Below are 26399 nucleotides of genomic sequence, written 5' to 3' on the forward strand. Positions count from 1 at the left end.
TTTTTAGCCTCCGGCTCACACACTTTTGTCTTAGCTCAGGAAGGATGGCTCTAGAGCGAAATAATTTATGCAGTAGCCAAATCGCTCACTCACAACTTTCATGCCAGTAACTCACAAAGTAGAATTTTTGCTCACAGGACTCCACAGCTTAGAGGGAGCATTAGTGGGGAGGCTCCAAACTGTGCAAGGAATGGAACCAGCAAGATGGGGTGGGGTTAGGAGGATAGAAGTGTGAGAGAGAGCGAGCAATGGGGTGGTGCTCTCTTTTTATACCCTAAAATGACTGGGAGCTGATGCTCCTTTAGTCACGTAGTCCCCATGCAGCATAACTACTGTTAATGGGCCAGGAAAAAGGGATTAATAGTTGGGCAATAGTGGTAGACTAATAGCTGCAGTGGCTCAAGTGGTTAAGACGCTGAACTGCAGGCTGTGGAAGGTCGGTAGTTCAGCAGTTCGAGACCCAAGTGTGCGGCATGACGGAGCGAGTTCCTGTCTCTAGTTCCAGCTCCTGACAACCTAGCAGTTCAAAAGCAAGAAATTGCAAGTAGATAAATAGGTACCGCTTCGGTGGGAAGGTAACAGCATTCTGTGCGCCTTGGCATTTAGTCATGCCGGCCACATGACCACGGAAACGTCTTCGGACAGCGCTGTCTCTTTGGCTTTGAAACGGAGATGAGCACCGCAAACCTAGAGTCGGACTCGACTGGCTTTCGAGCAAGGGAACCTTTACCTTTACCTTAATAGTGGGGAACCTTAATAGCAAGGGAACCTTTACCTTCCTCTTATGGGGGAAGGGGAGAGACAAGAGAGAGAAAAGAATAGTAGTGTCCCAACAACATTGCTGGTAGTTGCTGTTAAATCTGATGGTAAACAGCTGTGTTAGCTGGAAGACGTGACTACTCCCGAATCCTATCACGGAAGGAGTTCTTTTGTTGAGGCTGAAGTCGCCTACGTGCTTCACCTGGAGATGTCGATATGCAGAGGTGGGGGGAGGTGCCTGCACGATGGAGAAGAGAGCTTCTTATGGTGTCTGTGAAGGAATGTCCTGGTTCCCTTTGCAGAGCAAGGCTTCGCTTCAGTGAACTGCTGCTGGCTTCGTGTGTTTGCAGGGTCAGGGAGGATGGCTTGCCTTCTGGCATCGGGCTGCAGAGGTGCAGGAGCGAGGGACACCAGGTCCTCCATGGGTCCACATCTGGTTAGGCACGCTGCTTCAGGACAAGGTTTCCCTCGCCTAGGCACATGCCAGCAGTCCAGTACGGTGGCACAGTTTCATGGCTACAGTCCAGTCCAGTCCCCTGGCAGACTTATTTGCACAGTCCAGTTTTACAGCCATAGTCCATAACCTTCATAGATGCTGTATAAGGTGGCAAGATGGCAGCAGTTGCTAATATGTCTCCCAGTTTTTCGCCCTTCTCATTGTGTATACATTTGTTTGGCCTAGGTCTTCTCCTTTTTCTACCGTTCCATGCTCAGCTTTGGGCTGATGACCTTCTCGATGTGGCCTTTGGTCAGTCGGCTCTGGACCCAAGCTAAGGTATTTGCTGTCAGGAAGGTTCTAATGGTTTTGATGCAAGGAGGTGTCTTACCCATCTTATACCTACATGGGAATCTTCTTGCCGTTAATTCTTCCATGGACCTGTGGGTTGTCTGGATAGGGATGGTCGCGAACCTGCTCACGGACTAAAGTCGGTCACAATTTTATTTTATTTTTGCTAAACAATTTTTTTTATTTTCTTAGGAATTCAACATATAGAAATAAACCATTTCATCCTTTCCATTGTCTACCCCATTCCCATTTCCTCCCCTCCCTCCAGTGGCTTCCCGCAATGCTTCCCCCCCTACCCACATTACTTTACATCATCAATTATATCATTTTCTTATCATTACAATCTTAAGATAACATCATTTGACTTAATATTGCTCTAAACATATTAAGTTTTGTTTCACATCCCAGTTCTTTTCCAAATATATTTTAAAGTCACTCCATTCTTGAAAGAACACATCATCTTCTTTGTTGTTCAACTTTTTCGTAATTTTATCCATTTCTGCCATGAACAGAACTTTTTGTATCCAGTCTTCAATTTCTGGTACTTTTTCTGTTTTCCAAAATTGTGCAAATTGTGCATAAATCATTCTCGCAGTTGTAATTAAGTACCAGAATAAAGTCTTTTTAGTCGTATTGATTTCTTCCATTTTTAATCCCAAAAGCAGAATTTCTGGTGACTTTTTGAAAGAGCATTTCAGTCGGTCACAAATTTTGACTGGTTCATGGTTCACGAAGTGAAGTTCGTGGCAGGTCAACGGGCACAAAGTTTCCACAAAGATTTCACTGTGATCTAGCTTTCACTCTGCTGTCATGGTGTGAACTCTGTATGTACCATGCTGTGTTCTTTGGTACGCCTTTAGATAAGTAGCTGTAGCTGGATAACTTGTAGCAGGGCTTTTTTTTGTAGAAAAAGCCCAGCAGGAACTCATTAGCATAATAGGCCACACCCAACAGCAGGAACTCATTAGCATATTAAGCCACACCTTGACAGCACAGCTCATTGGCGTATTAGGCCACACCCCCATGTTACCAGAAGTGTGCTCATCCAGCCACACCCACCTTTTGCTTCTTATTCTGTTTACTTCATTGTCAAAACCCGGGGCTTTTTTGTAGCAGGAACTGCTTTGCATGTTAGGCCACACACCCCTAATGTAGCCAATCCTAATGAGTTTCTGCTGTTGGGTGTGGCCTATTATGCTAATGAGTTCCTGCTGGGTGTGGCCAACTCAGGAGCCAGCCGGAACTCCGTTCCTGTGCGTTCCTGCCCCAAAATAGCCCTGACTTGTAGTATGTAATGGAAAACACAGTTTTCTCCCTACAGCATTGGGGCCCTCTTAGAAATGTATTATGAGATCCAAGGCTGCATCTTGAAGTTGCATCCATCTTTTCCTTATTCAGAGCTTTCGCGTAACCAATTGACATGACTTTACCTTAACAATTAATTTTTTAAAACTTTTGCACTTCAGTTTTCCCACTTATTTCTATTTGTGCATGTGACTCTATGAATTTGTTTTATTTCAGGCAACGGTGCTAAGCTGGATTCTTTCCTGTTTGCTTCTGTCGGTCTTCCCCTTGATGCCTGTTGTAGGAAGAGATCAAAATATCCCTCTGGTGTAAGAGCGCATACTCACTGTTTTCTTAGTTTTTCCAGTTTCTCTTCACTCAACACACACCGATTTAAATAGAATTTTGTCATTGGGTGGGGATTTCTCTTGGCAGCCTTCTGACACTGCTGTTGCTGTTCAGAATTTAAATAAGGTAACTATGGGGAAATGCATCATTTGTGGAGACTGATTAAATTACCCCTGAATTCTCGAGCAATTCTTTTTTTTTTTTTCACGGAAGCGTTGCGGTCAGAGAGTTGCATTCCCTTTTTGTGCAAAAGGACATCCAAAAGCAGTTGGGCGTGTCACTTCCAACTACTTCAGTTCCTTCCTTGTGTGCCTGCCAGGGCTCTTTTTGTAGCAGGAACTCCTTTGGATATTAGGCCACACCCCCTAATGTAGCCAATCCCCCAAGAGCTTACAGTAGCCCCTGTAAGAAGAGCTCTGTAAGCTCTTGGAGGATTGGCTACGTTAGGGGGGGTGTTATCCTTAGTGTGCAAGAGCAATTTTCAGTGTGTGGGTAGGATTGGAGTCTCAGTCTGCTCTCTTAAACAGGAAAGTAACGTTATTGCTAGAAGCACGTACATGGAAAATAGCTATCATTAGTTAGGAGGAGATACAGATCTAAGGAAAAGACGACACGAAACTTTAGTCTAGCTGAATTAGATTAAGGACAGTTACCTTCGGAGGAGCAAAGCACACCCCAGCCTCCCTGCTGCCCCCTTGACAAAGGAAGACAAGTCCCAAACGATGTTCCCTCTAAGCTGCAGAGCCTTGTGAGCAAAAATGCTACTTTGTGAGCTACTGGCATTAAAGTTGTGAGCAGCCGATTTGGCTACTGCATCAATTAGTTTGCTCTGGAGCCGCCCTTCCTGAGACAAAAAATCTGTGAGCTGGAGGCTAAAAACCTGTGAGCTAGCTCACACTAACTCAGCTTAGAGGGAACACTGGTCCCAAAGGTCACAGCACCTGGGCGAAGTGTTTGAACCCAGGACAAAGGAAGATCCAACCTTTTAAAACTTCTGCCTGCTTGGGTGAAACCCCTTTCCCCCAAATCCAGAGTTAGGAATTCTGCCCCTTGTGGGAGATGAAGAAGAAGAAGAAGAGATTGGATTTATACCCCGCCCTTCACTACCCAGAGGTGTCTCAGAGTGGCTCACAAACTCCCCACAACAGACACCCTGTGAGGTAGGTGGGGCTGAGAGAGCTCTTGACAGAAACTGCTCTTTTTCAAGGACAGCTCTTATCAGAGCTATGGCTTGCCCAAGGCCATCCAGCAGGTGCAAGTGGAGGAGGAGTGGGGAATCAAACCCGGTCCTCCCAGATTAGAGTCCGCGCACTTAACCACTACACCAAACTGGCTCTTAGATACCCTAAGCTCTGCCGATGAGGTCTTTTGGCATATAGGCCGTGGCTGTCTCCCCTCCATCAGGTCTTTATGATGCCCATTCATCTCCTCCTATGGCAGGGAGCAGTGTTCCTTCTAAGCTGAGTTGGTGTGAGCTAACTCACAGGTCTTTTTAGTCTCTGGCTCACACATTTCTGTCTCAGTTCAGGAAGGATGGCTCCAGAGCAAAGTAATGTACGCAGCAGCCAAATTGCTCACTCACAACTTTAATGCCAGTCGCTCGCAAAGTAGAATTGTTGCTCACGAAAGACTCCACTGCTTAGAGGGAGCATCGTCAGGCAGGCCAAACGTGCTCTCCGTCACCCCCCCCCCCTCAGCCCAGTTCCTGTTTCCTCTGACTCTCCTCTCCTGTGGAAATAAACAGTTGCCATGGTTTCAGGGTCCCTAATCATAACAGGGCACACGTATCCCTTGCAGAAGGAAATCCTCCTCGGTTCCAGTCCTGCTTCTGGCTGGAGACCAGAAAAGCTCAGGGGCACCAGTATTTAAAGAGGCTGTGAGTTAAACAGCCTGAGGATGTTTCCCCCTCTCCAGTTCCCTCCGTTAAGCTTTGAAGAGAGAGAGAGCCACTTGTGCAGTTATTGGCAGGTAGAGCTTTTTGCCTGCTGGTCACTGTTTCTTCTCGTGGGGTCCGAGCAGGAAGAGAAGTCTCTGCAGTGATCACACGACACAGGCAGGAAGGGTCTGAGGAGGGCTCTTTTTGCAACAGGAACTCCTTTGCATATTAGGCGACACCCCCCCTACTGTAGCCCATCCTCCAAGAGCTTACAGAGCTCTTCTTGCAGGGGCTACTGTAAGCCCTTGGGGGATTGGCTACATTAGGGGGGTGTCGCCTAATGGTGTGGATATAAGAGAAGGGACAGATCTCAGGATTTGAGCCCCCCATTGTGCTCAGTCCTTGGATGCTTTGGGGGAAAGAATGGGAAGACATTCCCTGGGAATCCCCTCTCTTCTATCCCACGTGATGACGCTGTTCACACATGCATCCCAGTACCGCGTGGGAATGGCTGTGGCGTGCGAAGGGTGCCTAATTTGTGAACTGAAAGGTAAAAAAGAACTAGCTTTTTATAATGGTTCCTTGTTTGGGCAGTTCTTTGCTGCATACAGTGTGGTGTCGTGGTTAAGAGCGACAGACTCTGGTCTGGAGAACCAGGCTCAGTTCCACACTCCTCCAGATGAAGCCAGCTGGGTGACCTTGGATCAGTCACAGCCAGTGTTCCCTCTAAGCTGAGTTAGTGTGAGCTAAGCTCACAGTTTTTTAGCCTCCGGCTCACACATTTTTGTCTCAGCTCAGGAAGGATGGGCTCCAAAGCAAACTGATTTATGCCGTAGCCAAATCGCTCGCTCACAACTTTAATGCCAGGAGCTCACAAAGCAGAATTTTTGCTCACAAGATTCCACAGCTTAGAGGGAACATGGGTCACAGCTCTTTCAGGGCATTCTCCGTGCAAAGTCTAGCTCGCCACCTAGTGGTGCATAACGCAAAAAAGAGTGAGAACTTAAGGCTGCCAGACAATCCTAGGATCTCCTGGCAAATTGCACACAATGCCATACAGTGGCGGCAGCGGTGGTGATTTTGCTGCAGAGGTGAGCAGGCAAGTGACTGTGAGGCTAGTGCTTGAGAGGAAGTGGTGGATTGATAAAGATATTGAACCAGGCTGAAAAGGTAGACATAGCCCAGAATTGTTGACTGCGAACCTCCCCTCCTCCTAAAGCTTAGTTGAATGTTTTATGCATCTTCTTTAATTGTGTGTTAGATTGCTTTATCTTTGTGACGAGCAATCCTAATGCTGTGCGATCTCACTGAGAAGCCTGTCTTCTACAGAACAGCAGCGGGCTTGTCGATCCTCTTGTCTTCATCCTGCCTAGTGGCGTTACTTTGGAAGAGCAAGAAAAAACACGTGCGTGGCAAAGATCTCTACCTATATCTCGCTCAGGTCAGTAACTTCTGCAGTAACAATTATTGATAAGTCACGATGTTTGTTTTCACAGGCGCTGTCTGAAATCAGTCCCGCATGTTTGCCCATCGTGCTCCTTCTAACAAAGGGTTTCCCCACCACTGGCTGTTCTGGGGAATAAGTTATGCTAATGAGCTCCTGTGCCTCTTTTTCTACGAAATGACCCCTGGTGCAGAGGCTCCGAATGTATGAACATGGGAATTCTCCACGTGTGCCGTTACGAATCCCTGGCTGTTGGACTTGTCATCTTGAGCTGGTAGAAAAGAGCAAGAGTCCAGGAGCACCTTAAAGGTGAACAGTATTTGTGGGGGGGGGGGGGAAAAGGGATTTTTCTGGCATTAACGTGTTGAGCGAGCCATTTGGCTGCTGCGTAAATGAGTTTGCTCTGGAGCCATCCTTCCTGAGCTGAGACAACAATGTGTGAGCCGGAGGCTCAAAAACTGTGAGTTGGCTCACACTAACTCAGCTTAGAGGGAACACTGCCCCCACCCCCACAGATATCTTTCCCAGTGTACCTGCTTTGTTGGGGGAGGAAGTTCTGTTGTATAACCATTTGGTGTAGTGGTGTAGAGCCAGTTTGGTGTAGTAGTTAAGTGCTTTTGAGAAGAATAGGGGGGCACGCAAATGGTTTGGTTAGTGGTTAAGTGAGCGGTTTGGTGTAGTGGTTAAGTGAGCGGACTCTAATCTGGGAGAACCGGGTTTGATTCCCCACTCCTCCACTTGCACCTGGCTGGATAACCTTGGGCAAGCCGCAGTTCTGATAAGAGCTGTCCTTGAAAAAGAGCAGTTTCTGTCAGGAGCTTTCTCAGCCCCACCGACCTCACAGGCAGTGTTCCCTCTAAGCTGAGTTAGTGTGAGCTAGCTCGCAGTTTTTTAGCCTCCAGCTCACACACTTTTATTTTAGCTCAGGAAGGATGGCGCCAGAGCAAACTAATTTATGCAGTCACCAAATCGCTCACTCAGAACTTTAATGCCAGTTGCTCACAAAGTAGATTTTTTTGCTCACGGGACTCCACAGCTTAGAGGGAGCATTGCTCACAGGGTGTCTGTTGTGGGGAGGGGAAGGGAAAGGAGTTTGTAAGCCGCTCTGAGTGGGTAGTGAAGGGCGGGGTATAAATCCAATCTCCTCCTCCTCTTCCTCCTCCTCCTCCTCCTCCTCTTCCTCCTCCTCCTCCTCCTTCTTTTATAAGCCAGCCAGTAATGGGAGGTAGTCAAGGAAATGCTCCAGTTTCATGGCAAACGGTTCCACTTTGATGATCTTTCATTGCTTGTAATTCTGAAATCATTACATGATTTGTAGTCTTGGCAACACAGAGTGTGTCTATGCAATTGACTTAAACTGATTTAGTATTTAATTTGCTGTCTAAGAAGCACTGGGGATTGTGTTCCCAACAATCCCTCTGAACTTCAGTTCCCGGAATTCTTGAAACAGGGAGAATGCCAAAAGAACTGGAAAAAAATCTATGTACATTTATAGTGCATAAACATTAGGAACTAAGGATGCCAGCCTCCAGGTGGGACCTGGGGATCCCCTGGAATTACAGTTCATCTCCTGGTTGCAGAGATCAGTTCCCCAGGAGAAAATGGGTGGACTCATTACCAGGGTACCCCACTGACATCTCTGTCCTCCACAGGCTCCATCCCCAAATCTCCAGAGTTTCCCAACCTGGAGCTGACAACCCTACTCCCCCCCCCCCCAGCCCCTGCTGGTGGCCAGGGAAGACCTGGGAACCCCATTAGGAACAATCAGTTGAAGAATTAACTCATTTTAAATCATTCAGAATTGGGCACGTCTACTAACATTACCCTAAAATACACCTCAGTTTAAAGTCATAACGTGTTTGTGTATATATATATGTGTGTGAGAGAGAGAGAGAGAGAGAGAGAACAAAGTACTTTTACAAACGGACAGCAAGCCTTCCAACTTCAAGAGCTCTTGACAAAGTACTTTTACAAACGGACAGCAAGCCTTCCAACTTCAAGAGCTCTTGACAAAGTACTTTTACAAACGGACAGCAAGCCTTCCAACTTCAAGAGCTCTTGACAAAGTACTTTTACAAACGGACAGCAAGCCTTCCAACTTCAAGAGCTCTTGACAAAGTACTTTTACAAACGGACAGCAAGCCTTCCAACTTCAAGAGCTCTTGACAAAGTACTTTTACAAACGGACAGCAAGCCTTCCAACTTCAAGAGCTCTTGACAAAGTACTTTTACAAACGGACAGCAAGCCTTCCAACTTCAAGAGCTCTTGACAAAGTACTTTTACAAACGGACAGCAAGCCTTCCAACTTCAAGAGCTCTTGACAAAGTACTTTTACAAACGGACAGCAAGCCTTCCAACTTCAAGAGCTCTTGACAAAGTACTTTTACAAACGGACAGCAAGCCTTCCAACTTCAAGAGCTCTTGACAAAGTACTTTTACAAACGGACAGCAAGCCTTCCAACTTCAAGAGCTCTTGACAAAGTACTTTTACAAACGGACAGCAAGTCCTTGAAGTTAGGTGGAATTGGAGAGAGTCCGGTGTCAGATATTGTAAGGATGCAAAATTGAACCGTTAACGTTGAGAAAGAATGTGTCGAAACGAGCGGTAAAACTCCGGGGAAGTTCGTCTGTTGAAAAACAGAAAGATTGAAGTTCAACAACAAGAGTCAACTGATTCTTACAATTGTTGTTAATTGCATGCACTTCTTGCAGTATTTGTGTAGTCTGCTACTGTTATTCGGCATCTGAAATCACTCTCCATGATACAATGGCAGATGGACTTCCATTCTAGCTGTATATGAACAAGGGAGCAGTGACTCACAAAAGCTCCTACCCTTGCACAAATGTGGTGAGTCCTTACGGTGCTACTGAACCCTTGCTCTTTTCTTCTGCTACAGACAGACTAACACGGCTACCCATCTTGAGTGACTTGTGTGTACATCACACAACTTTGACCCATTTGCCAATCTTGTGGAATGATTCATACTTGTAAGCAGTGTTCCCTCTAAGCTGAGTTAGTGTGAGCTAGCTCAGTTTTTTAGCCTCTGGCTCACACGTTTTTGTCTTAGCTCAGGGAGGAGGGCTCCGGAGCAAACTAATTTATGCAGTAGCCAAATTACTTGCTCACAACTTTAATGCCAGTAGCTCACAAAGTGGAATTTTTGTTCTCAGGACTCCACAGCTTGGAGGGAGCATTGTTTGTAAGGATTTGATTTTGTTCTGGCAGGCTTAACATTAACTGTTCCTTCCCCGTGCAAGAAGTTTATCTAGAAGTGAACGTTCTCGGCCAAAGGAGCCCCTTTTGAAACGTGTTTCTAGCTGCCACTAGATGTCAGTGTAAATACGGGGTGGATTGAAAAAGTGAGGAACTTGATTAAATTAGAAAGAAGTTTAGCCACTGTAATTTGCCACAGTCTCGCAATTAGTATCTTACTTGCTTTGAAATGCTTTGGATTATCCCCCCCCCTTCCCCGCAGCCCGGCACAAGTTGGCTTCCACCGATTTGGCACAATTGGCTTTGCCATTCACATTACTACTAGGAACGAGAACAATTCAAATGAGGATCACAAAGATTGTAATTGATTTTGTTGTCAATCTGTTCGTTTCCAGTTGAGTCACCTTCAGGTCAAGTCAAAAGGGAATTTGGTGGGTTACAGAACAGTTCACCAACCGTAAATTGAGGGTCATGAACCTCTAGAATTGTGATTAAGTACTAACCTTTTCTGGAAATTTATTTTTACCCTGAGGATTAGTTTCTGCAATCGATCCCCGGTTTTAACTAATAGAATAAGCCGTCTTTGGCCCAGGTCTGCTTTACGCCTGCCTGTATTGACTACTGTACTGAGTACTCAGCAGTGCACCCAAAAATGTTGGGTGTGCCATCGTCTGTGGCTAAATTATCCAGAAACTCTCAGGTGTATAGAGTATGCTTCTCCTGTTCCTTGCACTGAGGAGCCTTGAGAAGTTTGTCAGTTGCCAATAATGGTACATGCGTCCATTTTCCGAAGGGATGAACTAACAGGAGGAGCGCATCCCGTGGTGGATTTCAGATCTGGACAAAAGGGAGAACCAGCCTCTATTATGACTCTCCACTAACCCATTCTGTACAATGGGAAACTTCAGATAAATTATCTGTCTGGCCCATCATCCATTTTCACTCGGTGCCCAGCCAAGTGCCACCAGGGGGCCCACCAGGCAGGACATAAAGGCCAAAACCTGGACTTGCTATTTCCCTTTGGCAACACGGCCTCTGAACATGGAAGTTCCGTGTCAGAGCTGTTGGTGAACCTGTCCTCCATGGATTTATCCAAACCCCCCCCTTTAAAGCCATTTAAGTTAGTGGCCATCAGTGTGCTCTGGGATCGTGAATTCCCAAAGTTAAAACTGCTTGCTGAATGAAGAAGTAATTCCTTTTGTCTGCACTGAATCGACGGCTGATCAGCTTGATTGGGTGCACCCAACCGGTAGTTTCCACAGGGGAGAAAAAGTTCTGTATGCTTTCTGTACGCCGCAGGGGTCATTTCATAGAAAAAGAGGTGCAGGAGCTCATTAGCATAACTCATTTGCATAACTTATTTGCATATGCCACACCTCCTGACCTCACCGATAGTGTGTCAGAAGGCAACACCCACCGCTCAGCCTCCACCGGACTGTTTTGGATTGCTAGCTATTGGAGGGGGGAGGAACGTGCAGATCTGTCTTCGCAGAGGAGGGCGAGCTCCTACCTGAATAAAACTTGGTCTTAAAGGTGCCACTGGACTGTTTTGGGCCAGGGGGGGGGGGGCTCTGCAACTTGTCTGTCTGCTTCATGGTCTGACTGAGAGCTGCTGGGAGCAGGGGGTGGGGCCTGTTGCTTGTGCCCGCCCCCTGGGCTCTTTACTGCCGGAGCTCCGCTCCTGTGCGCTCCTGCAGGAAATTACCCCGGTACTCCGTACGTGATTGCACATCGTCGTCTCCTTTCATCACTCCCTCCCCCTGAGTCCCAGATTCCTTAGCATTTCCTTATAGAAAAGGTCCTCTTGTCCCATGATCATTTTGTGTGGCCTTTTCCATACCTTTTCAAGCTCTGTTCCCCCCTGTTTTAATGCAGCTGTCTATGTTGTGTGGCCTTTTGCCCATGGTGTGCACGGCTGACTGTGGGGTGAGGGGGAAGGTAGGGAAGAGCCGCTTCCACAACTCTCTGGGGTTGATAGTGGTTTCCACCATTTTACTCTGAACATTAGGTTAACTGGCTTGTAACTCTCCCTAGAAGCTAAAATGACTCAACTGAGGCTCTTGCTTTGGCCGCTAGAAGCTAAAATGACTCAACTGAGGCTATCTTGCTTTGGCCGCATCATGCTGCGGTGGCTCAAGTGGTTAAGACGCTGAACTGCAGGCTGTGGAAGGTCGGTAGTTCAGCAGTTCGAGACCCGAGTTGCCGCATGACGGAGTGAGCTCCCGTCTCTAGTTCCAGCTCCTGCCAACCTAGCAGTTCGAAAGCAAGAAATTGCTAGTAGATAAATAGGTACCCCTTCGGTGGGAAGGTAACAGCGTTCCGTGTGCCTTGGTGTTTAGTCATGCCGGCCACATGACCCCGGAAACATCTTTGGACAGTGCTGGCTCTTCGGCTTTGAAACGGAGATGAGCACCGCAACCCTAGAGTCGGACTCGACTGGCTTTCGAGCAAGGGAACCTTTACCTTTACCTTACATAAAAATAAAAGATTGTCACATCACATACAAACACGTTTCATAGTAAGAAAGACAATGTAGTTGAGTCAACCGATATTCTAAATAATGAAACTTAACTTTTGGTTTTAAAAGTTAGTGAGCCAGTGTAAGTGTAGAGAAAACCAGTTTCCAAAGAGTGATTCTATAGCAACAGAGAACTTGAAGAGAGGAACAGAATGAACAAGAATAAAGATGTTCAGATTAGTACTAAGGTTTTATAGTATCTGTTTTGAAGTAAAATGTCATGTGTTGTGCTGTATTTGTAAAAGGGGTACCATTTTTCTATGAAGTGGGTTGATTTTGGATATATTTCAGACTGGTGGACATTATTTGTTACCTTCTCTATCAGAAAGTGTTCCCACACTTTAAAGAACCAAAGATCTCTCAAGGGGGGCAAAGGTGTTTTCCATCTTGATGCTCTAGCTGTCTTAGCCGCAGTTAGCAAACTACCAGCTCTTGATGGGGGTCCATCTTTCTACGGTTGACTCTGTCAGGAATTTGGGAGCATGGCTCAATTCTTTGCTCTCCATGGACAAACGTATGTCCTCGGTGACAAAGAGTGCATTTTACCATCTACGTCGCTGGGCCTTTCTGTCTCAGAAGGACTCTGCCACAGTAATTCCCTCAACACTCACTTCGAGACTGGACTACTGTAATGCGCTCTGTGCAGGGCTACCTTTGAAGATGCTTTGGAAGCTGCGAGTGGTCCAGAACACAGCTGCCAGATTAATGACAGGGAAGTCCCGATCAGTGCATATAACACCTGTCCTATGGCAGCTGCAGTGGCTCCCAGTTAGTTCCCGGTGCTAGTTCAAAGTGTTAGTACTTTCCTTTAGTGACAGAAAGTGAAGAGGACCTAAAGAGCCTCTTGCTCAGGGTAAAAGAGGAGAGCACAAAAGTGGGCTTGAAGCTCAACATCAAAAAAACTAAGATCATGGCATCCGGCCCCATCACTCCTTGGCAAATAGAAGGGGAAGTCGTGGAAGTAGTGACAGACTTCATGTTCCTGGGATCCCAGATCACCGCAGACTGTGACTGCAGCCATGAAATTAAAAGACACCTGCTCCTTGGGAGGAAAGCGATGGCGAACCTAAACAGCATGATAAAAAGCAGAGACATCACCCTGCCAACAAAAGTCCGCATGGTCAAAGCAATGGTATTCCCAGTAGTCATGTATGGCTGCGAGAGTTGGACTATAAGGAAGGCCGAGCGCCAAAGAATAGATTCTTTTGAACTATGGTGCTGGAGAAGACTCTTGAGAGTCCCTTGGACTGCAAGAAGATCAAATCAGTCAATCCTAAAAGAAATCAACCCTGACTGTTCCCTGGAAGGCCAGATAATGAAACTGAAGCTCAACTACTTTGGCCACCCAATGAGAAGGGAGCACTCCCTGGAGAAGACCCTGATGCTGGGAAAGACTGAAGGTCAAAGAAGATGGGGACGGCAAAGGACGAGATGGTTAGACAGTGTCATAGATGCAACGAACATGAAGTTGAGCCAACTTCAGAGGACGGCGGAAGACTGGAAGGCCTGGCGGGAGCTTGTCCATGGGGTCGCGAAGAGTCGGACTCGACTGTGCGACTGAACAACAACAACTTTCCTTTGAAGCCCTAAACAACCTGGACCCTCCTTCCTTCGGGACTGCCTCTCCTGGCGTGATGCTCCCTGTCTTTCCGACCTTCATCTTGGCATTTATCGAAGGTCCCTGGTCCGCGAACTGTCCGCCTTGTGTCAACAAGGGCGAGGGCCTTCTCAGCAGTGGCCCCTGTCCTGTGGAACCGGCTGCCCGAAGAGGGGCGTGCCTTGCGGGACCTCCCTAGGTCCCGCAGGGCATGCGAGGCTGCTCTTTTTCCGGCCGGCCTTTGAGTGATTGTGTGATCCACCAGGCAGCTGGAATGCTTCAGCTGTGCCTTTACCATCCCCGCATCCTACCCTGGTTGATCGAGGACAGATTTTAAAGGGGAGGAGGAGGAGGTTGGATTTATACCCCGCCCTTCCCTCGGAGTCTCAGAGTGGCTTACAAACGCCTTTCCCTTCCCTTCCCCACAACAGGCACCCTGTGAGGTCGGTGGGGCTGAAGGAGCTCTGACAGAAACTGCTCTTTTTCAAGAACAGCTCTTGTCAGAACTACGGCTTGCCCAAGGTCATCTAGCAGCTGGAGGAGTGGGGACTCGAACCTGGTTCTCCCAGTTTAGAGTGCGCACACTTAACCACTACACCAAATTGTTTTGTACTTTAAAGATTATTTACTGAATCTTTGTATTGTGGTTTTTATTGGGTGTATTGTATTATGCCGTTAGCCGCCCCAAGTCCTGTTTGGGGGAGAGGGTAAAAGGTAAAGGTAATGGTTCCCTTGCTCGAAAGCCAGTCGAGTCCGGCTCTAGGGTTGCGGTGCTCATCTCCATTTCAAAGCTGAAGAGCCAGCGCTGTCCGAAGACGTTTCCGTGGTCATGTGGCCGGCATGACTAAACACCAAGGCGCCACGGAACACTGTTCCCTTCCCACCGAAGTGGTACCTATTTATCTACTTGCAATTTCTTGCTTTCGAACTGCTAGGTTGGCAGGGGCTGGAACTAGAGACGGGAGCTCGCTCCATCATGCGGCACACTCGGGTCTCAGAACTGCTGAACTACCGACCTCTCACAGCCTGCAGTTCAGCGTCTTAACCACTTGAGCCACCGCAGCGGGGAGAGGGAACAGGATAGAAATCTGATAAATCTGATGAATGAAATCAGCAATCATTTCACCCTTTTATTGTCCAGGGCCCCGCCTCCTCCCTGGCCTCCTTCCTTTCTGGTGTATTGAAAGAGAATTCCTATTGTTTCTCTTGCTGGTTTATGTAGCGTCTCCCCCCCCCCCAATTCTCTTCCCATTCCCCGTTATTGTCAGCTTACATCTGTTCTGCCAGAACTCATGCTCGGTCTTGTTCCCCTGAGTCGGACAAGACTTCCACTTTTTAAAGGAGGTTTCCTTCTTCAGGCTGGTCTGTTAACCACACGGGCATCCTCTTTGTTTTGGCCTGTTGCTGTGCGTCTACGGCCACCACATCAGAACTCCCTGAAGATGTCCCCTGCAGCTTATGTACGTCTGTGAACAGTTGCCAAATTACTTCTTAAAGTCTTTATCTTCACACTTAAAATTTCTTTGGTGTGTATCAATGAAACAGGACGTGTAAAGTGGCCCGTGGTATACCTGGCAGAAGAAAGCGCTCGTGTTCAAAACATCACTTGCCCTGTGATTTCCCCCTCCGGGATTTAATTTAATCTGCACTTGGTCTTGCCGGGTTTTATGTGAAATTCCCGTGGAGCTAGAGGGGGAACGATTCAGTGTTCAGCCCAGTTGTGTCACACTATGTTCCCATATGCTTGCCAATCTCCAGGTGGGCCTGGAGGCCTCCAATTGAAACGGCTCTCTCAGTTACAGAGTTCAGTCCCGCCGGAAAAAAATAGCTGCTTTAGCAGTATTATAATCCCACTGAGGTCCCTGCCCTCCCCAAACCCCACCCTGCTGAGGTTTCAGCACCCCACTTCTCGAGGGATTTCCCAACCATCTGAAACCTGGCCCCAAATCCTTTGCTTGTGCAAAGCTAAGCACCCCGTAATCCAATTAGCCCGGCCAGAATTTACCTACTCCAGATTCTGTTCTGTTTAACTCATTTCCACCCACAGCCTCCAACCACCTCCCCTCATAGTAGCTGCGTCTCCAGCACAGGTGGTGTGGAGTTCCTAAGCATTTTCAGAGTGTTCCAAAACAGCAAGACAGAACTCCCGTAAAGTGTCATGTGTCCTGTATGATCAGTTTTTGTGGGACCACCACCAATGCTCCCTCTAAGCTGTGGAGTCCTGTGAGCAAAAAGTCTACTTTGTGAGCTCCTGGCGTTACAGTTGTGAGCGAGCGATTTGGCCGCTGCATAAATTAGCCTGCTCTGGAGCTATCCCTTCCTGATCTAAGACAAAAACGTGTGAGCCAGAAGCTAGAAAACTGTGGGCTAGCTCACGTCAACTCAGCTTAGAGAGAACACTGACCACCACTCTGATTTTAATTTCACTGTAATGAAAAAGGGGCCCTGGAGAACCTTCAAGCAAAAGTGCCCCGGCCTGTCTTTGTTTGTTTGCGTAGCAAATTTTTGGTGATCAGTTGGGTGAGTTTAACTGAAGAATCATGTTGGGGGCCCAGCTGCAGGTGCCTTTGAGATGGGACCATCTGGTGTGTGTTTTGAGCCACACGTGCTAATCTGCTTTAGCCTTTTCTAGCCGACTCTCTGTGCCTAATTCCCGTCTCTCTTTCTCTGCCACGGGTGGGACACTGGAGACTCCCTTGTAAGGGAAGAACCATGACTCCTTTATCGACGGCTGGGTTCCTTTCAACGCTTTTGTTCTCCCGAATGTTTGACTGTGAAATAGAATAACAACATATCATTGGCAAGAACCGGGGGGTCGCCTTTGTAGAATTGGAATGGGGGAAGGTCAGTGTTATTTTCGCCAAGTCCAAAGTCTGAGATATTTGGGGCCCGGGCGGGGGGTGGTGGTGAGCCCAGAACCCAGTGTGTGTGTGTCTTCTGGTTTTCGTCCTGGATAGTCACTTGATGGCACATCAGGAGACGTTCATTAAACCCACATAAAAACCGGTGCCAAATAGCTGCTGCTTGATGATCGACTCTAATTACCTCTCTAATCCGTAACGCTGAAAGCCCGAAACGGACTCCTATTGACAAATCTCACTCACTTCCTTAAAAAAACACAAACTTCCTCCCGAGCCCTCCTTTTGGCTGAACTCAAGCATGAAATACGGTTATGCAAGTATGAATCAACAGTTTGCTCTAGGAGGGGCCCGGACTGTTGAAGGGCGTCCAAGACGGATTGGGAGTTATACAACCCTCAAGCAAACACGTGATGTCCACATAGGAATGCAAGAGGGGAGGAAGGGAAGGAGATCATAGAGTCTAAGGGCTGGAAGGGGCCTCGTCGGCCATCTAGTCCCAACCTCCCTGCTCCGTGCAGGATAGTCAAAGCCAGAAGATGGCTACCCAACCTCTGCCTGATGTCCTCCCAGTGGCGGAGCCCCCTGGAGCTGCAGAGAACAAGTTATTGCCCTCTTCCATGGGGAAAGCCCTCTTCTAGCCCTTGTCTGAAGAACGTGATCTCCTCTCAAGTCTTTTCTTCTCCAGGCTAAGGGTACTAGGGAGGCCAGCCTTCAGGTGGGACCTGGCGGTCTCTTGGAATTCCAGCTCCTCTCCAGACTACAGAGATCAGCTCCCCTGGAGAAAATGGATGATTTGGAGGGTAGACTCGGTGGCGTTGTACCCCGCTGAGGTCCCTGTCCTCCCCAGGGTCCATCCCCAAATCTCCAGGAGTTTCCCAACCTGGAACTGGCAACCCTTACCCCCCCATCCCCAACCAGGAGAGGGCAACCCTAAAATATAGCCAGCTCCTTCAACCATTATGGTTTCCCAACCTTTCCCAACCTGGAACTGGCAACCCTTACCCCCCCATCCCCAACCAGGAGAGGGCAACCCTAAAATATAGCCAGCTCCTTCAACCATTATGTATTTTGGAGAGCCAGTTTGGTGTAGTGGGTTAAGTGCGCAGACTCTAATCTGGGAGAACCGGGTTTGATTCCCCACTCCTCCGCTTGCACCTGGCTGGATGACCTTGGGCAAGCCATAACTCTGATAAGAGCTGTTCTTGAAAAAGAGCAGTTTCTGTCAAGAGTTCTCTCAGCCCCACCTACCTCACAGGGTGTCTGTGGTGGGGAGGGGAAGGGAAAGGAGTTTGTAAGTCGCTCTGAGACTCCTTTGGGTAGTGAAGGGCGGGGTATAAATCCAATCTCTTCTTCTCTTCTTTGTGTATTTATTGATTACATATTAAAACATTTGTATCCCACCTTGCCTCCTGGTTCAAGGCAGCTTACAATGAACAATGATAGTTAAAACGTTTTCAGTTTAAAAGCAAGCATGACAACCCCCAAATCTCTCCCCCTCCCCCCCTTATTTAGGACCTATTTTGCAGGCCTCTCCCCCCAAGTTCTCTTCGCCGCCTTCCTTTGAACCCATTCCCATTTATCTCATGCTCAGAACTGGATGCAGTACTCCAGACGAGGCCTGACTGGAATAAGTCAGAGCCAGTGTTCCCTCTAAGCTGAGTTAGTGTGAGCCAGACCACAGTTTTTTTAGCCTCCGGCTCACACATTTTTTGTCTCCGTTCAGGAAGGGTGGCTCCAGAAGAGCAAACTGATTTATGCAGTAGCCAAATTGCTCGCTCACAATTTTAATGCCGGTCGCTCACAAGGTAGAATTTCTGCTCACAAGACTCCCCAGCTTAGAGGGAGCATTGGTTGCCAACCTCCAGGGGTTGGCTGGAGATCCCCCACTATTACAACTGATTTCCAGGCAACAGAGATCAGTCCACCTGGAGAAAATGGCCACTGTGGCAGATGGATTCTATGGCGTTAATCACCCATTGAAGTCCCTCCCCTTCCCCAACCCCACCCGCCGTAGGCTCCACCCCCCAAAGCTCCAGATGTTTCCCAGCCCCGGAGGTGGCAACCCTGTATCTCATGATACTGCATCCTGTGTTTGCACAACTGTTTGGGGTCTGGCCAGGGGCTCCAGATTCACAGAAATCCCAAGGAAATGATACGCAAGACCCAAGTTTGCTTACGAGGAGATTTTTAACAAGCAGTGATCACGCTTACAGAAACAGCAGGCGAAGCTCCCAGCCGCTGGGCCTCGAGCACAGCGAAACTTAGCCAGACCTGCAGACGAGACACCCGGCTAAAACTAAGCATCCTGTACCCTAAGTGCGGGCGACCAGCCAAGAAGTGATTAATCGGGCTATCCCAATTACTGAGATGAGCCAAGCTGCCTTGCACTTGCTGTCTAGCAGTGAGAGGAAACAAATCAGGCTTTGCTGATAAGGGCTCCTAACTAGCATGAGAGGGAGAAAATATTCTCTTGGGAGCAACCTGATGGGCGTCCCCTCACAGAACCCAGGGCAACTAAAGGTCGAGCACCAGCCAGTAACAAGGATGGAGTTACAGAGGCTAGACAGCAACTTGGTGAGCTTCTCTGTGATTCTGGACAGTTGTTGAAAGTTCTTCTAAAAGAGGCTTGTATTGGGTTTGGAGAAGAAGAAGAGATTGGATTTATACCCCGCCCTTCACTACCCAAGGGAGTCTCAGAGCGGCTTACAAACACCTTTCCCTTCCGCTCCCCACAACAGACACCCTGTGAGGTAGGTGGGGCTGAGAGAGCTCTTCACAGAAACTGCTCTTTTTCAAGAACACCTCTGACGGAACTATGGCTTGCCCAAAGGTCATCCAGCAAGGTGCAAGTGGAGGAGTGGGGAATCAAACCCGGTTCTCCCAGATTAGAGTCCGCGCACTTAACCACTACACCAAACTGGCACAAACAGATGACCAGTTTCTGCTCTGGCCACCAAAAGGTCACACCATTCCCAGGTGCCCTAACGAAGAAGAAGAAGAAGAGATTGGATTTATACCCCGCCCTTCACTACCCAAAGGAGTCTCAGAGTGGCTTACAAACCGCTTTCCCTTCCCCTCCCCACAACAGACACCCTGTGACGTAGGTGGGGCTGAGAGAGCTCTGACAGAAACTGCTCTTTTTCAAGAACAGCTCTTATCAGAACTATGGCTTGCCCAAGGTCATGCAGCCAGGTGCAAGTGGAGGAGTGGGGAATCAAACCCGGTTTTCCCAGATTAGAGTCTGTGCACTTAACCACTACACCAAGCAAAGAAAACCAGCTTGAGATGGTGGAAAGGTTTATACAGAATTTATCCGGAACATGTCATTTGCACAAAAAAAAATATGCATAAGGGTTTTTGCTTAAGAAAAATAGACATCAGAATAAGATTATGCTCTCTATCCTCCAGCACCATGCCCAGAACTTATTTCATGAGCAATTCCATGCAAATAATGGTCTGGCTTGACCACCTTCTGTGCTGACGTAGCAGGTCTTAAAAACGGAACTCAGAACTCCTGATGCCATTACAATAATGACCCTGGAGACAGATCAAGATGAGCGGCCATGTTAGTCTGTCTGTAGCAGTAGAAAAGAGTCCAGGAGCACCTTGAAGACTTATAAAATTTGTGGCAAGGGTAGGAGCTTTCAGGGTGTGCTCTCACGTCTTCAGAGACAAATGGTGGCCCTGATTTGTATTCTAGATCTAACCCCACACAGGAGAACCTGCAGTTGTCTGCATTACCACCATTCCTCAATGATATTGTATATAAGGAGCATGTGTGGAGAGAGGCCCGTATGGCCTCATAGCAGCCCAAAGTGCTCCAGTGCTGGGAAACTTCTCACGTAGCAGTGATCAGATTTTTGCTGGTAGGGGCCCTATCCCTATCACCTCTCCTTACGAAGTTCTGATGCTTAAGATCTTAAGAATTACTTGGGATGTAAAGGACAATTTAATTTGCTTTGACAGTTATTGAGAAGTTGATGTTATTAGAAGAAAGTTAACTATAAGAAAACAATAGGTGAAAGAAATGTTACCGGTAAAAGATAAGGGAAAATAGAAGAAAAATTAAGAAATGGGCTGGAGGTTGGAGCACTGTGGGAAGCCAAGGGGGGGGGGAGAATAATAGAAGAAAGGATGTATAACAACTAATAATATAATTTGTATTTGACTTAATAATATATCCTAATAAATTGTTTTTTTGGGGGAAAAAAGATCTTAAGAATTACCTGGCTGGATGATCCCATTTTTTTTTAATGGCAAAACGCCCAGGTGGTGCTATCCATTGTGGACGGCACGTTTGTTTAAATATAAAAACAGAAGCCACAATTGGGCAGGAACCGGAACATTTAAGCAAATGTGTACTGTTCACAATCGATAGCATCTGTGTACATCCTGCCACTTAAGATGGGGAACCTCGGCCCTAATATGCAGACCTACTTATTTCTCCTTTTTTTGGTTGGTTGGAATTTTAAATCTGTACGGCAGGGCTATTTTTGGGCAGGAACACACAGGAACGGAGTTCCAGCTGGCTCCCAAGTTGGCCACGCCCAGCTGGAACTCATTAGCATAATAGGCCACACCCAACAGCAGAAACTCATTAGGATTGGCTACATTAGGGGTGTGTGGCCTAACATGGAAAGGAGTTCCTGCTACAAAAAAAGGCCCTGGGTTTTGACAACAAACAAGGTAAACAGAATAAGAAGCAAAAGGTGGGTGTGGCTGGATGACCACACTTCTGGTAACATGGGGGTGTGGCCTAATGTGCTAATGAGCTGTGCTGTCAGGGGTGTGGCCCAATATGCTAATGAGTTCCTGCTGTTGGGTGTGGCCTGTTATGCTAATGAGTTCCTGCTGGGCTTTTTCTACGAAAAGAGCCCTGCTGTACGGTGACATTAATTTTCTCCTCTCTGATGCGCCTTGATCACCACATTGTGGCAGAACCAGCTGGGTGATTGGCCCTCTTCTTTAAAAGCACCTTGATCTTTTTCTTTTATGTGCTTTGCTTTCCTTTGTAGTTGCTGAGCCTGGCACTTTCGTCTTACGTTGTGAAAAATACTCACAGCAGTCTGGAAAGCAAACAAGGATTGCCTTTAATAAATCAGATTGTGAGCTGGACAACATTAGGTGAGCCTCCCTGTCTCGATCTCAATTCATCTGGAATATAAATGCTGTTGGGCTTGCAAAGAAAAATGTTGGCTTTGCTGTTATTTCCGGGTTGGATCCCATTGATCTGTACCGCTAGGCCTGGTGCTTTCTTTGATGAAGGTGTCTTGCTCCAATGCAAGATGAGCATCTTTATTGGGATAGTTTAGCAGAGTTTGCAGTAAATACATTTTCTAAGAAGTATATTGCAAAAGTAAAACTTACATGTATTCAAGTAGATTCAGTTTACATTCAGGCTTCTGTCAAACGGAGAACATCAGAAGACCCCTGTTGGATCAGACCAATAGTCCATCTAGTCCAGCACCCCGTCTCACACAGTGGCCAACCAGTTCCTCTGGACCAACAGACCATAGAGGCTGAGGCCTTCCTAAGAACCTAAGAAGAGCCCTGCTGGATCAGACCAATAGTCCGTCTAGTCCAGCACCCCGTCTCACACAGTGGCCAACCAGTTCCTCTGGACGGCCAACAACATGGCATAGCCCAGGCCTTCCTAAGAAGACCCCTGTTGGATCAGACCAATAGTCCATCTAGTCCAGCACCCCATCTCACACAGTGGCCAATCAGTTCCTCTGGAGGGCCAACAAGAGGGCATAAAGGCCCAGGCCTGCTTAAGAACCTAAGAAGAGCCCTGCTGGATCAGACCAATGGTCCATCTAGTCCAGCACCCCGTCTCACACAGTGGCCAATCAGTTCCTCTGGATGGCCAACAACAGGGCACAGAGGCCAAGGCCTTCATAAGAGCCCTGCTGGATCAGACTAGTAGTCCATCTAGTCCAGCATCCTGGTTCGCACACTGGCCAACTAGTTTCTCTGGATAGCCAACAACAGGGCATAAAGGCTAAGGCCTTCCCCTGATGTTGCCTCCTGGCTCTAGGATTCAGTGATTTAGTGTCTCTGAATGTGGAGATTCTCCTCAGTCACCATAGCTAGTAGCCACTGATAAACTTATTCTCCATGAATCTATCTAATCTTTTAAAGCTGCTTATTCCTGTGGCCATCACTGCATCCTGCGGCAGCAAATTCCACATTTTAATTCCTGTTTGTGTAAAGTAGTATTTCCTTTTGTGAATCCTGAACCTACTGCCCATATGTTTCATTGGATGCCCTTGAGTTCTAGTATTTAGGGAGAGGGTGTACCCCAGTAACTCTTCTTGGCCCCTCATTTTGGCGCTATGTGTGTTTTATTTATATGTATGTATTGAATTATTTGATGTATACATTATTTTAAATGTTGTTTTAATGTTGATTTTTTTTAAATGTTACGATGTTTGCGGCCCTGGGGGGTACCCTATTTGGGTGGAAAGATGCCATAGAAATGTTTCAAGTAAAATATACAAATAACCTGAAGGTTCGTGCCCTTTTCTCTCATTTCCTCATACTTTCCCCACGATCTGTGAGGAGGGGCTGTTAACTTCAGTTGATAGTGCCGGTTTTTGCCATAGGGATTCTTCCCGCTGCTTTCCACCTGTCTCTTCCCTTTCTCTTATGATATCCATCCTGGGCATTGTTGTTCCTATATGGAATGTACTCTCCTGACAGACGCAGCCTGCAGATGCCTTCCTACGTTGTCCAAAGCAGTTGAGTTTTATGGTGTAAACCTTTCTAGAGCCAGTTTGGTGCAGTGGTTAAGTGCGTGGACTCTAATCTGTGAGAACCGGGTTTGATTCCCCACTCCTCCACTTGCAGCTGCTGGATGACCTTGGGCAAGCCATAGTTCTGCCAGAGCTGTTCTCCAAAGAGCAGTCCTCGAAAGAGCTCTCTCAGTCCCACCTACCTCACAGGGTGTCTGTTGTGAGGACGGGAAGGGGAAGGAGTTTGTAAGCCGCTCTGAGACTCTGAGTGAAGGGCGGGGTATAAATCCCCCTCCTCCTCCTCCAAGCAGAAAGTAGGAAACCCTACGGGAAAAAATTTTCCCCAAGTCAGTCCCCTTCCTCCTCCTCCTCCAAGCAGAAAGTAGGAAACCCTACGGGGAAAAGTTTTCCCCAAGTCAGTCCCATCTTTTGTGAGGTAAATTCAAAATGGTGGCAGCAAAGGAAATATTTCTCAGTTGTTTTTTCCCCTGTCTGAACTGTATATACTGGAATCCTCATTACAGAAGGGTGAAGAGAGCGTCTCTTACCGCCTCTGAACTAGACCATGTCCCCCAACTTTTTTGAGCTTATGCGCACATTTGGAATTGTGACTTGGGGTGGGAGGCACAACTGCAAAATGGCTGCTGAAGGAGGCCACGCGGAGGGAAGCCCGAGGGAGAAGAGGGGTAGTTAAAAATATATGCTAGGGAAGAGAGGTAATAAAACCAGCATAGTGGTGGCAGTGGCCACCGGAACAATATTATTTTAACCTACACAGCCAATAACAGATCTCCAGTGGCCAATTCAGAAGCCGTGTTGGGCAAGAGCCCTACCTGGACCCTCCTACTTCTACAAATACTTGGTGGGCTCCCAGGTGGGTGTTGGCAGAGGCACCTGCAGGCACAGTGCTGGGGACCCCTGAGCTGGACCTTTGGGCTTTCAGGAACGGGAATCCACAAGAGCTGCTCATGCATGAGAAATGTTGAAACCTTCCCCCCCCCCTCCCCAGTAGTGCACCACTTTTGAGAACAGTCAAGGGAGGGTTCATTCAGACGTCCTTGCCCTGACCAATTATTTTCTCTCTCTTGCAGCTTCGTCCTTGATCGTGCCCCTGTTAAGCTCCACAATGCTGTTCTTGAGGCTGCTGAGCATATTCCTTTCACTGATGTCCACGTACCTTCTGCTTAGCACAGGGTAACCCTCTTTGTTGTGTCATTCGATATATTCTGTGTGTTTTACAGGGCTCTTTTTGTAGAAAAAGCCCAGCAGGAACTCATTAGCATAACAGGCCACACCCAACAGCAGAGACTCATTAGCATATTAGGCCACACCCCTGCCAGCACAGCTCATTAGCACATTAGGCCACACCCCCGTGTTGCCAGAAGTGTGGTCATCCAGCCACACCCACCTTTTGCTTGTTATTCTGTTTACCTTGTTTGTTGTCAAAACCCAGGGCGTTTTTTTGTAGCAGGAACTCCTTTGCATGTTAGGCCACACACCCCTAATGTAGCCAATCCTAATGAGTTTCTGCTGTTGGGTGTGGCCTATTATGCTAATGAGTTCCTGCTGGGCGTGGCCAAATTGGGAGCCAGCCGGACTCCAGGGTGTCTGTTGTGGGGAGGGGAAGGGAAAGGAGTTTGTAAGCCACTCTGAGACTCCGAGTGAAGTGCGAGGAATAAATCCAATCTCTTCTTCTTCTCTCTCTCTTGCTGGGCCAGTTATCTACCCCCTCTTATCTGTTGTTAATGTTTCCTCTATGCGTGTGTGTGTGTGTGTGGAGGGAATAAAAATCCATATTTTGGTCCCTTTGTTTTCCTGGTCTTATTGCTCAACTACCACCTTTTGTCATCATTTGTGTTGCTGTAGATACGAAGCCCTTTTCCCACCAGCCTTGGCTCTGTTGATGTTTGTGTGGATTAACATGGAACAGGAAGCACAGAAAAGTTACGGAGTTTCACTGAAGTCCAAGGTAATGCTTGATTTGTAACCCCGTTTAGACGGGAAGCCTCACTCACAAGTTACAGGGAATGCGTGTACGATCTGTGTCCAGTATGCACCTGATTTTTCTTCATAAGTGCATTCAGGGCTCTTTTTGTAGAAAAAGCCCAGCAGGAACTCATTAGCATAATAAGCCACACCCAACAGCAGAAACTCATTAGCATATTAAGCCACACTCCTGACAGTGCAGCTCATTCGCATATTAGGCCACACCCCCATGTTACCAGAAGTGTGCTCATCCAGCCACACCCACCTTTTGCTTCTTATTCTGTTTACCTTGTTTGTTGTCAAAACCCAGGGGTTTTTTTGTAGCAGGAACTCGTTTGCATGTTAGGCCACACACCCCTAATGTAGCCATTTCCAATGAGTTTCTGCTGTTGGGTGTGGCCTGTTATGCTAATGAGCTCCTGCTGGGCAAGGCCAACTCAGGAGCCAGCCGGAACTCCGTTCCTGTGCGTTCCTGCCCAAAAATAGCCCTGCGTGCATTGAGTAAGTCTCATGTTACATTCAACAAATGTACAGCTGAACGTGTGATCGAAACCATGTGATTTATCCAAGTCCTGGTCCCCAGTTTCATCTCTAAAGTGAACATGGGTGGGCTCTTTCCTGCAAATAGAAGAAGAAGAAGAAGAAGAGATTGGATTTATACCCCGCCCTTCACTTGGAGTCTCAGAGTGGCTTACAAACTCCTTTCCCTTCCCCTCTCCACAACAGACACCCTGTGAGGTGGGTGGGGCTGAGAGAACTCTGACACAAACTGCTCTTTTTCAAGGACAGCTGTGCCAGAGCTTGTGACTGACCCAAGGTCACATCAGCAGGTGCAAGTGGAGGAGCGGGGAATCAAACCCGGTTCTCCCAGATTAGAGTCCAGACACTTAACCACTACACCAAACTGGACACATTCACGGCAACATATTACTCTGCAGTGGCTGCCTGGTGGCCCTTCCAACTTCATCTTCAGTTAGTGTTTTCTACTGT

At 47.6% G+C, this 26399-nt stretch overlaps 1 protein-coding gene across 1 annotated transcript in view; it reads left to right on the forward strand.

The window, feature by feature from the left end:
• LOC107107171 (GPI ethanolamine phosphate transferase 1-like) overlaps positions 1-26399 on the forward strand; it is a 99166-nt gene that overhangs the window by 25999 nt on the left and 46768 nt on the right. The window contains exons 9-14 of the mRNA XM_015407432.1: positions 1442-1534; positions 3068-3159; positions 6384-6495; positions 21705-21813; positions 24515-24617; positions 25290-25392. Coding sequence (XP_015262918.1) covers positions 1442-1534; positions 3068-3159; positions 6384-6495; positions 21705-21813; positions 24515-24617; positions 25290-25392 — 612 coding nt within the window. The remainder of the gene's footprint in view (positions 1-1441; positions 1535-3067; positions 3160-6383; positions 6496-21704; positions 21814-24514; positions 24618-25289; positions 25393-26399) is intronic.

Source organism: Gekko japonicus, unplaced genomic scaffold (genome assembly GCF_001447785.1).
Source record: "Gekko japonicus isolate JY-2015 unplaced genomic scaffold, Gekko_japonicus_V1.1 scaffold3144, whole genome shotgun sequence".
Classification (NCBI taxonomy): domain Eukaryota; kingdom Metazoa; phylum Chordata; class Lepidosauria; order Squamata; family Gekkonidae; genus Gekko; species Gekko japonicus.